We start from the raw sequence: 14,595 nt of genomic DNA on the forward strand, positions 1-14,595 counted from the left end.
ATCATCTGCTGCTAAAGGCTTGGTGACGTTAGCAGCAGACCTTCAGAGGTCTTGTGGAGTCCATGCCTCGACGGGTCAGAGCTGTTTTGGCGGCACAAGGGGGATCTACTCAATATTAGTGGTTACTTGTGGTAGTTTTAATATTGTGGCTGATCAGTCTATAAAAAATATGTTCACTCTGACATAATTTGGGGCTCATCCGTGCAGCAAAGGCAGCACGGGTGAGTTAACATGACACTGCCAACCTTCGCGGATACAAGAGTTTTGTGCCAAACTGTACCCTTACATACCTTGTGGTACAGCTTCACCCTTTTGTCTTTTTCTGTATGTTGTGGTTTGGTAACGAGTATGCATTTTTAGGTGTGTGTTGCATCTACTCTGGGTTGCAAGGTCATCCACCCGGCAGGACTCCACACACTGCAGGTCAAATCACAACAGCACCTCAATGAGTTGGGGTTGTGTAGGCCTCAATAGCACCAATGTCCGAATGAAGCTGACCATGCTGTGACACTAGGTCGCATTAAAACAACATGACAACGTGACAATCATAGGTCAAGGATTCACAAAAAGACTCTTTAGCCGGATCAGAATGCGTAGTTGGCGAAGCATTTGTAAGAAAAAAAATCTTGAATTAAATACAATTTATTTTGGACCATTTCTTAGGTTGTGTAAACAATTTCATTGTCTATGACTGTCAATGAACAAGGTTATAGCTTATTTTTAAAATTTTACTTTGCGTTGAATCTCTAACTTTCCTCACGCATTTGTTTTCTGTCTAACGCTATCTAACACCCCTCTCTGAAAAATATATGTGATATTAACGTGTTAAAGTTTCTGAACAATTTTAGAATGTCACCATATATTAAAGTTTATGCGACAGCTGTTTACATAAGAAAACCCCACATAGACTACAAAAAGCCCATGAGACTATTTTCCCATCCTAATGTTTCAAAACAAACACATCATTATGTCTAATGACTGTTGTTTCTATCCAACAGAGGAATATGTTCACACCTTGGTCCATGTTCACTCTTTCAGTCATAGTTGTGATAGTGTCTGCCCACTGAGACATCTATCCATTAAGAGGTGTTGGAAAAACACAGTAATTCATGCATAAACACATGTAGCCCCCTGAGTGCATGGTGCAATTTTATTTGTGGCTGCATTAGTTGAATGCAAAATGTCATCAGCTGGACATTTAAGTTAGACAAATAAAACAACTGACTCAGAGTCAGTTTTAAGAATCATATACATTTCTCTTTCGGTTAAAGTGCGTCATAACTGTTGAATTGCAATCATGACATTTTGAATGGGGTGGGTGGGGTGGGGAGGGGGGTGTTTAGAGAAACATTTTATGCACTTTTAAACACATTGTACAGACATCTTTGGTGTGGAAAGGTTGAGTGTACAAAATTACAATCTAATCAGATTAATTTTGGTTTCATTTGAGCTAACAGTCGTATAATGGTGTGGCCTTTGGATGTCATGTCATGAGGTCACGATGGCGAAACACGGTCATGCCTTGTCTACCGAAGCCCAATTGGCCATGCCCTGGCCCTCTATGCCCCTAGTGCCCTGTCCACCACACAGTAGGCTCCTAGTCTCTTGAGAGGGCAAGGCAGGGCCAAGACAGGGGGAGGAAAGGGGAAGAAATGGGAGGAGGGACATTTGGCATGAAAGATAAGTAAGCTGCGTAATGGAGGTGTTTGGGGAGAAAGCTGACAGGCTTTCACAATTTTTTTTCCTCTCCTCATTACTGATTGCCACTTCACCACGGACCTCTTCACCTCATATGTCCTTTCCCCTATATCTCTACATTCATTGCACAATGGAGACTTCTTCTGAGGAGGCCGAACTCTGCTTCCCACAACTCTTCAACACCTCCTGCAGCAGGATCCGGCGTTCCCGAGCTGAGGCCACGCTGCTCTACACGGTTCTGTCATTGATGGCACTGCTCACTGTGGCCCTCAACCTGCTCGTCATCATCTCCATCACCCACTTCAGGCAACTCTACACCCCAACCAACCTGGTGCTGCTCTCCCTGGCCTGCTCTGACATCTTCGTAGGCCTGGTGACAATGCCCATCGAAGGCCTCCACACAATCGGGGCTTGCTGGTTCCTAGGTAACCATGTGTGTGCCCTCTCCTACACAATAAGCTTCATCCTGACCTCTGCCTCTGTGGGGAACATGTTGTTAATATCTGTTGACCGTTACGTGGCCATCTGCAACCCTCTGCGCTACCCTGCCACTGTTACCCTCGGCAGGGTTAAAATCTCCATCTGCCTCTGCTGGGTGTGCTCTGTTCTTTACAACTGTCTGGTTCTGAAAGAGAATCTCATAGCGCCCTGGAAGAACAGTTCCTGTGAGGGCGACTGTGTAATGGTCATTAAATACATTACAGGGGCTGTTGACCTGATGATCACCTTTTTAATCCCTGTGACAGTGGTGGTTGTTCTCTACACGAGGGTGTTTGTGGTGGCTATTTCCCAGGCGCGCCACATTCTTTCTCAAACTGTGTCTACCCGGGGCACCGGGGGGACTGTGGTGGCAAGGAAATCAGAAAGGAAAGCTGCTAGAACCCTGGGCGTGGTTGTTGTTGTGTTTCTCATCTGTTTTTGTCCGTACTATTACCCAGCATTCTCGGGGCAGAACACATCCAACACTGGGTCAGCATCTGTATTTGTGACCTGGTTGTTGTTCATTAACTCCTGTCTGAACCCACTGATCTACGCTTTCTTCTACCCCTGGTTTAGAAAAGCAATGAAACTCGTAGTCACTCTAAAGATATTAAAACCTGACTCCTGTGAGGCCCAGATGTTTTAAGATATATTCAGATATTTCATTTCATTATCATTTGTTGTAATGCCCGGTTATGGGGTCCATGGTTGAACTGTTGTTTTTTTATTACATTACATTACATTACATTTAGCAGACGCTTTTATCCAAAGCGACTTACAATTGTTCAAAGACCGACGGACGCAGCCATCAGGAGCAATTAGGGTGTGTCTTAGTGTCTTGCTCAAGGACACTACAGCATGCTAGCAGGAGGAGCCTGGGATCAAACCAGCAACCTTTGGATCACTAGACCACCAGCTCTACCTCCTGAGCTACCATCCCCACAGGTTTATGTCTCTCCTTTAAAGCAAAAAACTTTGAGGGATATAATTAAAATTGAATAAAAATGTCACATCATAACTGTTTAATTGTTTGTATATAATGACCTATAATGATAATATAGTGGTCATTTACAGGCACTATAGTCCTTCAGCGGACTATTATAAAACCCATTTAAGGTGAATATCTAGTGAGAGACAATGAGATTGGAGAGTTGCTGTCGTGTTATTGTTTTCTCTCCATACACGTATCAGTTAAAATATAAAATCACTAAACCTCAAAGTGAACCTGAGAGAAGACTGAGTTTTCTTCAACAATATGCTGTCTTAGATTTTTCACCCCTCCAATATTACACAAATGTATTGTAAATGTGAATGAATGATACAACCAGACAGGATATTGATATTTATTGGCAAAGAGTATGAGTATGGAAATAATAGACATGCGTGTTTGTATCGCTAAATGCGTTCTTTAAAAAAAAGGTTTACAAGGAGCATGTTTCTACCTTAGTCATGGCATTCTTGAAACAACATTGTGTAAAATTAGAAGGAAAAAAAACAATAAACCAAATTTAGTAAAAGTCTTGTTTGATGTGTCTCAGGGTAATAAATACATAAGCCCATACAGGCCATATTTTTACACATGAGGTGGCAAACTGGCTTTGGTCATATTTTACAAGCTACACTGTTAAAATTAATGCTCGCTCAAAAGCGTACTCAGATGCATTGGTGCCAAGCAATTGTTCCGACAGCCCATTATTACGATTCCCAAATAGTCAGAAAATGTCCCATTGGACATGGATGACACCCTAACCCTTACCATCTCTAAGCTTATACATTTACTTAACCGTCTCTAACCTTATATCTAAACTTAACCATCTCTAACATTATATCTAAAATGAACCATCTCTAACATTATACCTAAACTTATCCATCTCTAAGGCGACATTTTTCAGACTACTAGAGTTGCGAAATAATGGGCTGTCTGAACAATCGACAGTCCCTTTGCATCACTGATAAGGGCTGAATGCATCACATAGTAAATCATATTTTCACGTATTTTTCATGTAATTTTCCAATACATTGGGCGACTAGACTAGATTTAAAAGTGTAAACATGCCACACGTAAAGTGTCCATATACCTGGGTTTACAAATAACTCTGCCATCTTCTCTATAGATCTATTGATTTGTTTTTGGTTTCTTGGCATTTTTTCATCCACTGGTACGGTTCGCTGCTTTTCACTTCTCGTATGCCCGATCAAGTGCATTCTGGCCAGGGGAAATGGGCCCCACAACCGACAAACAGATAGATAATGCAAATGCATTGAATGACTGGTTCCTCAAAAGTGCCAGTTAAAAAAGATATTAGATAGGTGAGGTTTGAAGACTTTTCTTATCATGTTTTTTTTTTTTTTACGGATTACCACTTTAACGTTTCCATCTCAAACGAACTGGGAGCCAAAACAAACCGGCCGGTACAATAGGGGTGATAGGTATAAAGCGGCTGCTCTCATTTCTGCACACCACCAGATGTCAATGTTGCATTCGTTTTTGTTTTTTTTAATTCGGCGCAAACCGGAAGACATCCCCAAAAACGAGGCTTGGTCCGCCCATCACTGGTGAGCGTCCACCTGTTGGGTCTCCGCATGGAGGGGAGGTTTCCAGCTCCTCACTCATTCCATATAATAGCTGTTGTAATAAACTTTGCTTTCTATATTAGTTGTCTGTTGGAATATTTATAAGAAAATACATTTGTATTTTATATATATTTCATTTACTCATCATTTCCGGACATATTGTGTTATGCATATCGCACACTGACAAGACTCTCAAAAGCCTTCTAAGGACGGAAAATAAAATCCAAATAAAACGGGACAATAAAAAAATATATAAAATAGCCTAGTTCTCGGCGCTTGTTGAGATAAAAATAAGTCTCCTCTCCACAAGTTCACGTCTGCCCCTATTTGAGGGAGAGAGGGAGAGAGAGAGAGAGAGAGAGAGAGAGAGAGAGAGAGAGAGAGAGAGAGAGAGAGGGAGGGAGGGAGATGTTTTGGGAAATCTCCTGTAGGCCTTAAGTCCATCAATAACAGTGATCGGAAGGGGGGGGGGAAGGTAGTTTAGCCCAATAACAACATCAGATGGGAATAATGTTTTGAGACTGAGACTTTCCAGCGACCTCTTGCAGTTCTGCGGAGCGCCATCGCCGTCTGTGTCCCGGCCGGCATTATTCTAAGGAAGCACGCGTTCCATTTTCATTCATCTCCATTCGGTTGACCGCGGTGACACGTTTATTTGTGTATTTTTTCGCCACAGAAGCGGATAGAGTAGAACTGTCGAAAGCGACGTTTTCGGCGGGTGCTACGGCAAGGAACGGCGCAAGCTAAAAGGCGCACGTATGTATCTATTTATTTTTCTACTGATATATTTATTTATCTATCTATCGAGTTATTTATTTATTTATTTGATTATTTAATTGTTATTATTTATTTATTTATTTCTAAGACGCTGATTTCGGAGGCAAGCTGCCTTCACCCGCGCCGCGTCTCCCGACACAGACAGAGCAGGGAAGGATCGAAGTGGTGAACGCATCTCATCGGATCCTCCGAAGTAACGCGGGCCGGCTCGCAAAGTCAGGAAGTGGCGCTCCGGGATGAGTTGCGGCGAGACGCGCAGCTCCAGCGACTCGGACGGCGCGGTGGCTTGCCACAGGCCCGGGCTGGAGAACCTGGCCGAGGAGGACGACGTGTTCCTGGGCGAGGAAGGCGCGCCGGGTCCGCGGGTCACCCCGGGGGGGAGTAATAAGGTGGGTCCCCCGCCATCTCCCCCCTTCCCTTCTATAAGTCTCTTTCTCATATGACGGTAAACACTTCGTTATTCCTTTATTACGGCGTCCTCCACCTAACTCAGGTTAGGTTTGGTTAGGTTGTGATGTGTGTGTGTGTGTGTGTATATATATATATATATATATATATATATGCGCACCTATATCACTATACAGTAAGAAACACGTGACATTCTACAGAGTGAAAACGTAATAATCTGAGCTTTTCATCCCAGATCCCAAATTCAAACTGTTTTCGAAATCGGAGGTTAAGCTCCTTTTTTTTTTTTCGAAAACAAGAAGCTCACTACATTGTCACAGTTTATTTAAAAAGGAAAATGGTTGGAAACCGTGCATTTAACAGGCGTTTTTTTTTGTTTTTTTTGCACTTCTGCAAATCGGCTCTTCTGTTCTTTTTTTCTCTTTGAGCTCAGAAAGAGGAAGTTGCACAGCTTCCTAATGACACAACCTGCTGGAGGTGGCTGCTGCTTACACTGTGGATGTATTGCGGCAATTGCAAAACAACAACAACAAAAAGTAATTTTAACTTAAATACGATTCAACTGTTATTCAAAACATGTAAAAAAAAAAAAACACCTCCAAAAAAATCAAGTTGTAATTACTTACCCCGCCCTCCCCAGGTAATGATAACATGGCTTCCTTCTCCCAGCCCTGCTTATGGCTGCTATAGAAGCTGGATCTATAAAACCTCCGACTGAGTGGAAGACAGGAAGAGGTTATTTAGGCTTAAAGAGGGGGTTATTTTGTACTGTATTTGCCATGATTGACACATCTCTCTTATCCATCTGAGCAAGGTGGGTGTGTGTGTCACTTCCTCTGACCGTCTGGTGGTTTCACTCTCCACTCCGGCACACTGACACTCTCGCCAGCTGCCCGAATTTTAGATAGCTCAGTCTCCAATTTCCTGCCAAGGTGGCGGTGAGAGATGCGTACGTGATGTTTCAGGTCGTCTCTGCGGAAACCCACGGGTGATGTCACAGGTGTGTCAATGTCTTCCGACGGTCTTTCTACGTAATCACTCTGATCTAATTACTCGCTCTGTATTGCAGACGTATGGGGAAGAGCCGGAGGGGCCCGACAGGGCCAGGCTGTTGGTGTCCAACATGGAGTCAGAGTTTCTCCAGCTGACAATGAGAAAGCAGGTTTCCTACAGGTAAGGAGGAAGACGGGGAAACAGACACACAACTGGAATGTCCCCAAATTGGTCTTGAATCGCCTGGAGGGGAATACTTTGTGACTGCATAAAATATTGAGATTATTCCAAACCCAAGCTTGGGGAGGTATTTGCGAAGTTTGCAAAACCAAGTCTTGAGTCTTATTTTTGATCTTAATGCAAGCTTTGCAGCATTACTAACCTTCTACTGAAAGGCGTATTTAACGCTTAACTCCGGTTCCTATTTCTGTTCTATGTTATTGTGAAAACACCTCTAGCACTCGGTATCATGCGTCTCCCATTCGCTTTGCATTACAGGCAAACTGCTGCAGCACTGTGCATGCTGACATTGCCAGAGACCCAACCTTTGCTAGCATTATGATTTACATTTAGCATTTGTGCCAGTGAGTGTGTAAAATCTTGCCCACCAGTTGACAACCAATTACAAAGAAAGAAGACAAAACCGATGGTTGTAGCAGCAAATTGTAGTCCAATTTGTGAATTTATTTTTTCTGATTTTCCATTGTCTATGGGGGGGTCAAGGTGCAATTATAATCGCAAGCGCCATGTGAAGCGTGTAAAAAGCATTTGCTTCAACGAGACAAACGTTTTATCCAATTGTCTCCATTTGTGTTTTCTAATTTGTGACATGCAACTTTTTCAACTCAGGAGTTAGTGCTGATACATGCATGTATCACTCAGGAAAACAGTTTTCCAAATGGCTTGTATGTGGTTAACTATAAACTGCTCTAAATGTTAGTTTTCCCAAATGTAGCTCTGGGCTCTGAACTGTGTTTACCATGTACAGTTCTACTCCAGATCAGTTTTGCCCTTAGAACAGTGGAGCCGCTGAGAGAGAGGTGCTCTACTATGTGACTCTACTGCACTGAGAAATATGAGGAATAACCATTTTAGAAAAAATATTATTTTTGGAAGGAAAAGGCTTATTTTGCCTGAATTGTAAAATAAGCAATGATTTTTCAAGGGTTTTGTGTGTGTTTTCATCATGTATTTGTTTCAGCTTGTCTATGTTTTTTTTGTAATTAGTTTTAAGGGTTGCCTAAATCTCCCACAGCCTGTCTGCTGGATGCAGACACAGAAATAACCCGAGGCCAAAGACACAGACTACAGCATAATCTCAGCCCAATTCCCTTATACCAGTAATCCAGATTGGATTGTGTGTGTGTTTGTGTGTGTGTGCGTGCGTGCGTGCGTGTGGGTGAGTGGGTGTGTGCAAGAGTGCGTTAGGTTGGCACAGCATTCAACTCTCTTGACACACAAGATCAGTTATATAAGATTTGTAATATCTGTGGCACTGCAGCACAACCTGCGTGTGCGTGTGTGTGTGTGTGTGAGAGCAGTGTGATCCTGGGTGTACCACAGAAACTGCTGCATATGTTGAATAGAAAGATAAAGGGATTGATAGATAGACGGACGGACGGACGGACAGATGGATAGAGTGTTTTGGGTGCTACTGAATGTTTTCGTGTGTGTTTGTCAGTGGTGGACAAGTAGGTTAATCAATAATGTTGCTGTGCTCCTGTTCCGCAGCCAATGGAGGCTATTTGGTGTGTGTGTGTGGGGGGACTACTGCTACCGGCATTTGATGTACCATGGATTTTTCTGTGCTAATACATTCCCTTTTAACTATCGTGAATGATTTTATGTATCAGAAAATTATAGCAATTGTCAGGTACTGGAAAAAACAAGATGAGCGACAAATAACCAACTTCTTGACTTGACCTGGCTTGTTCTTTCTGGGTTTATCTGGCCTGGTTCTCAATTAGTTCCTCAAATAATCTTCACGTGTCTGCGCAGAGGACGTTTAGCACAGAACAGCCTCAGAATATTCCGGATCAAAATTGATTCCGCAGATCGAAGTGCAGTCAAAAGTGAAGTCAGCCGTTTTCAATGGAGTTTACGCTGCTTTGATTTTGTTTCATGCTGGAGAAAGTTGGAGGGATTCCGTTTGAGGAGCCATTTTATAAGTTCAGCACATTAGACGTAGAGTACAGGTAGAGTAGAGTGGAGTAGGGGTAGAGGGAGAGTGGAGTGGAGGTAGAATAGAGGTAGAGGTAGAATAGATGTAGAGGAGAGGAAGTGTATAGTAGAGGTACAGTAGAGGTACAGTAGAGTAGAGGCAAGCCCCTTTCACACATAGTTCCCGGTAAATTACAGGAATAATCTTTCCGGCACCGCTAGTGATTATCAATATTCAATGAATATTCACACATGCAGCTACATCCAGGAAAAGTTCCGTCTTGCCACTTTTCACACATGCCATGATAATGCCGGAATAGATGGGGCAAGGGACAGACCAGCTGAAGTCACCCGGTGTGGTCCTGGTCCGCATCCCCCCGCGCCGGGGAGCAGCAGTGCACGGAGCGACGCACAGACACAGCTCCTGCACTTGCACGCACAAAGAGGATTATGTGGACATGGCATGCAAATAAAAATAAATCGGCCTATGAAATAAATCCTGAAATAAATAAACAAGGCAATAAATATCGAAATGAGTAAATATACGCCTGATGGACTGGGCAGAGGCAGGCGGAAGTGTGCCCGGCACAGTAACCCTAACCCAATGTTATTAAATCAGTGTGGTCATTTTCCACCTGTCCTACACTCTCTGCATCTGGAGAAGGAACATTCTCTGTCCCATGCACTCGCGTAACGCAGAGTAGAGGTAGAGTAGAGCCAGGGTCGAGGTAGAGTAGAGCAGAGGTAGAGTAGAAACGAGGTACAGACTACGTAGAGGTAGAGTAGAGCAGAGGTAGAGTAGAGCAGAGGTAGAGTACAAACGATGTAGAGACTACATAGAGTAGAGTTAGAGTAGAGCAGTGGTAGAGCTGTGAGAGAGTGGAGTCAAGCTAGTGGTGGAGTGGAAGTAGAATAGACAACCCCGTCCCTCTCTTCTGGATGAACAACAGATTATTTTCTTTTAGAGCAAATCTGTTGTTTTGCACGACAGATGTTTGATATTGGCCTGTGTTGTCACTGTGGATTCCCTCATCTCTTCCCTTGGTAATAGTCATTATATCTATGCAAAAATAATCACTTTGTCAGAATAGTAATAATAATTACTCTACACATTTTGACTCTGGGTCATGCAAAACAAAACAATGTTTTCAAATGCAGACCTTCTTTCAAATTGCGGGGAAGTCATCCATCCAAATAGCTGCAGAACGCTTGTGCAACAGCCTGACTCATTACACTGTCGAGCATCTACTGTTGACTCAGCCAACCCCCCCAGGTCCCACACACAAACGCTTTCACTATTTTTAATACTTTTACTGTTCCTATCTGTCTGTCTGTCTATCTGCCTATCGATCTATCTGTCTGTCTTTCTGTCTATCTTTCTATCTATCTATGTATCTATCTATCTATCTGTCTATCTATCTATCTATCTATCTATCTATCTATCTATCTATCTATCTATCTATCTATCTATCTATCTATCTATCTATCTATCTATCTATCTATCTATCTATCTATCTATCTATCTATCTATCTATCTATCTATTTATCTATCTATCTATCTGTATCTGTCTATCTGTCTATCTGTCTATCTATCTATCTACCTATCTATCTATCTACCTATCTATCGATCTGTCTGTCTATCTATAACAGGCCAGGCTATTTGTCTATTGTGTTTTTAGGTGCTTCAGGACTGAAGTTATAATGTATCCCATTTCAAAACCTGATTTACACCTTTATTTATTCATGAATGTATGGATTCTGCGAGCGAAACGAAAACTAGGTCACTAGTCGCCGTTTGATAATTGAAACTCTCTTACCCGCGACACTTTATTTGTCATGTAAACGAAGTGTGGGCGCTGGATGAGAAGCAGCAGAGACGCGATAAGAGGGAGGGATGCGGCTGGTAGGAACAATGGATGTGTTGGAAGTATTGTGTGTGTGTGTGTGTGAGAGCTGGTCCTTGAGTTCTGCGTGTGGGCGCACGGGATGTGTCAGAGTGGTGAGGTCTGTGGACGTCTGTGTACATGGAGCTCTGCCACTGTGACTGCATGGGATAAATGATCCAATTTGGCTGAGTTCTATTCACACGCTGATACTGAAAGGGTTGGCGCTCAGGTACACGCAATGAACAATTTTAGCTGCAAACAATCTCTAATGACGGGTTCTTATGATGATTATAGATCCAAATGTGATTAGATTCTCAGGTCATGGGGCTGAGGCAGGCCAGTAGGAACCACATAATCGAATAAGTATGAAACTAGTGATTATTATTATTATTATTATTATTATTATTATTATTATTATTATTATTATTATTATGTTATTTGTATACAGTTATTATTATTACTATTAGTCTATTATTATTTTTAGTAGTAGTAATAATATTATTGCTATTATTAATCTCTGAAGCTAAATGGGAGGACGGAAAATGAGTGGATTTGTATACGATACAATGTGATCCCACAGGTCTGAAATATAGTTGTGGTGGTAGCAGGCAGAGAGGGCCGGCATTACCTGCAGGCACAAAAATGGTCTACTCCATGTGCAAATAACAAATACATGTGACCTTCAACACAATATTTTAATTTATTGAATATTTCTATAAATTAAAATGGGGGGTTGGATCTTCACAGATCCAACGCCCATCTACCGACATGGGAAGAGTAAGAGTAAGTTAAAAGAAGAAATAAAAAGAAGAAGTTAGTGTGTAGAAAGATGGCACTGTTTGTCAGAGCACTTAATTTCTCTAGGTTTTTCAAAGAAGAGCTATGCATATGGGAACACCTTTGCCGGTCCATTTATTGATATTCGCAGACATGCAGCCAGGTGCTCCACTTTCAGTCTGTCTCTCAGGTCAGTTTTGACCTGAAACACGGATCACACTTGGCTTTAAACTAACTATACAGAAATTAGTTGCAAAATATATTCAGTACCGAAAGAAAGATTAAATTCACCGACCTTGTTCATGGTTGAGAAATCTCTCTCGCAGTTTACACTGGACACAGGGATGACCAGCCCTGCTGCAGCTAGAGGGCTAGAGGTTTGGGTATATTTCTGCCAATTCACTGTTTTCACTGGCCAGTAGCTGCATGATATGAGCTTGCGTCTTGTCCTTCAGAGATTAGCCAAGGCTGGGCAACAGAGCATACCGCGTAATTGTAAGATAATATGACCACAAAAGTCTTATGAAAATTGTGGGAAACGCACCTTTACTGTAAAGTCGCTCAGACCGAGAGTTGTGTCGGCAGGTCTCAGTGTGGCTGATCAATTGCGCCGTTTCTAGAGAACAGGTGCAGTTCCTCTAGACGGTCCCTGGAGGTAGCCATATATCATATATAGCATTTGAGGCATATTATTATGCCCGTGCCAATCTAGCACACACCACAGAAACCAGCTTTGAAAAACTGTCTGTGAGCTGCTTTACCGCTCCATTTACACAGCCTAGGTTTAAGGTGTAAATTCAGTGTTGGGGGTGTCATTTTGTTTCCCTTGTTAAATGTGTACCTATAAAGCCCTTTGAGACAGTAACTGTAATTAAGGACTATACAAATAAAGTTGACTTGACTAGTATTAAATAACAGTCGACAATACTTTCACACAATCTACCAGATTTAGCAATAAACGCCATACCCGTCATCAACGCCGCACTGTCTGTCCCGAGTCCATAGAACCGGACTCTTGAGAGCTCCTCCTTCTGTAGTACAGTACACTTGATGACAGCAACAATGCTGTCAGCACCTCTTTATCCAGGTACCTAATCAATAACATTTATAGGTTTTCACACGTATTAAAAAGTGTCACACATCTGTCATTTCGTCAACGATAACATCGATTACCTTATCTCTTCCACAATTGGTAACTCTTTCTGTGCAACAATCTCCAAATTTTCATCCACTATTCTGTGTGATTGGTAATTGTTTCTTTGGTCCACATGTGCATAAAGTTATTGGTTTCACAAGCATCAATTTGTAATTGGTTTACCTTCAGCTTGTCAAAGTAATCACAACCTAAAAGCTGAGCTAAAGTAGACTTACAGCTTAGTGTAGTTAGTGTGGTGAGCAATCTCATTCTTTAATCGCTAGTAAAGACATTTCAATCCCCCTATGATGGCCATCACTGAATAGACTAGACCAGGGGTAAATAAATAATATGGGCCAAACATGGTTAATAGTTGTATAAATAAGCTATACATAAAAAAAAGATATACCTGATGCAAGTGAGGCCTGATTCTTTATGAGGCCCTGAGGAGATGGGGCGCGCCACACAATCCTTGCGGAATGCAAGAGCCCCAACGTCCATGAAAGTCAGTTTTTAGGGGACTTTCTTTACTGGAGGCTTGTGTTGCTTGGCCATTATGCAAAACATTCCTAAAAATATGTGTTTATTCTTACAAATATACATTTTGTTACAAATATGGCTGAGCAAATGCCGTTCTGCTGCCTGAGGTGGTAAAGACGCTGCCTCGCCTTTCGACGGTGTCGTCAGCAAACTTGATGATGGTGTTTGAGCTGGACCTGGCCCCACGGTCATGTGTGTACAGGGAGTACAGTAGGGGGCTGAGGACGCAGCCCTGGGGGGGATCCTGTGTTCAGGGTGAGGGTGCTGGACGTGGCTCCTCACCCTAACCACCTTGGGCCGGGCTGTGAGGAAGTCCAGGATCCAGGCACACAGCGGAGTGCTGTGTTAGCTCCTGCAGCTTGACAGCCAGTCTGGTGGGGATTATGGTATTGAAAGCTGAAATTTCGTCAATGAACATGAATCTCACATAGCCCCCCTTCCGGCCGTCCAGGTGCGTGAAAGTGGTGTCCAGTACCTGGGAGACCGTGTTGTCTGCGGATCTGTTCGGCCGGTATGCAAACTGCAGCGGGTCAATGGTGCCGGGGAGGGAGGTGCTGATGTAGTACTTAATCAGCCTCTTGAAGCACTTCATAACCATCAAGGTGAGGGCCACCGGACGGCCACATTTCACTGGCCGCCATCCAAAGGCATGTGCGTGTGTGTGTATGCATATGTTGTAGTGCGGCGTGTCTTGTGATGATTAAAGATTCTTCTAATTCTAATTGAAGCAGGACAGGACCACTGACTTGGACAGGGAGGTGTTGAATATCCTAGTGACCACCAGGGCTAGCTGGTTAGCACAGGTCATCAGTACTCGCCCAGATATGCCATCTGGGCCCGCAGCTTTGCTGGTGTTCACACGCATCAGAGCCCCCCTGACGTCATGCTCAGACAGAGTGCATGCCCATCCCCAGCGGTGTAACTCCAACTAGCTCGCGGTGTTGTTGCCAGCCTTGAAAATCAAACCGCGCATAAAAGGAGTTCAGTTCATTGGCTTGCTCCATTGTGATTTGCGATGCTTGGAATCTGAAAATAGTGCATTGTCCGTATAACAATTAAACGGTGGAGTTCTCTTTGCTCTGTCATACTATGTCTCTCTCAGTGAGTGGGATACTTGGAACTGTGCTGCTTGGTGGCCTGCACCTGCCTCTACCTCTACCACACTGT

At 43.0% G+C, this 14,595-nt stretch overlaps 1 protein-coding gene across 1 annotated transcript; it reads left to right on the forward strand.

Moving 5' to 3' along the window:
• Nucleotides 1–1,828: 1,828 nt before the first annotated feature.
• Nucleotides 1,829–2,824, forward strand: LOC307247766 (trace amine-associated receptor 13c-like; the record flags this gene model as incomplete). The annotated part of the gene is made up of 1 exon (XM_080023888.1): nucleotides 1,829–2,824. One exon carries the CDS (start codon nucleotides 1,829–1,831, stop codon nucleotides 2,822–2,824), a length of 996 nt encoding a protein of 331 aa, XP_079880014.1.
• Between the last annotated feature and the right edge of the window lie 11,771 nt (nucleotides 2,825–14,595).

The sequence above is a fragment of the Zeus faber genome, assembly GCF_960531495.2.
Source record: "Zeus faber genome assembly, chromosome: 2".
Lineage (NCBI taxonomy): Eukaryota > Metazoa > Chordata > Actinopteri > Zeiformes > Zeidae > Zeus > Zeus faber.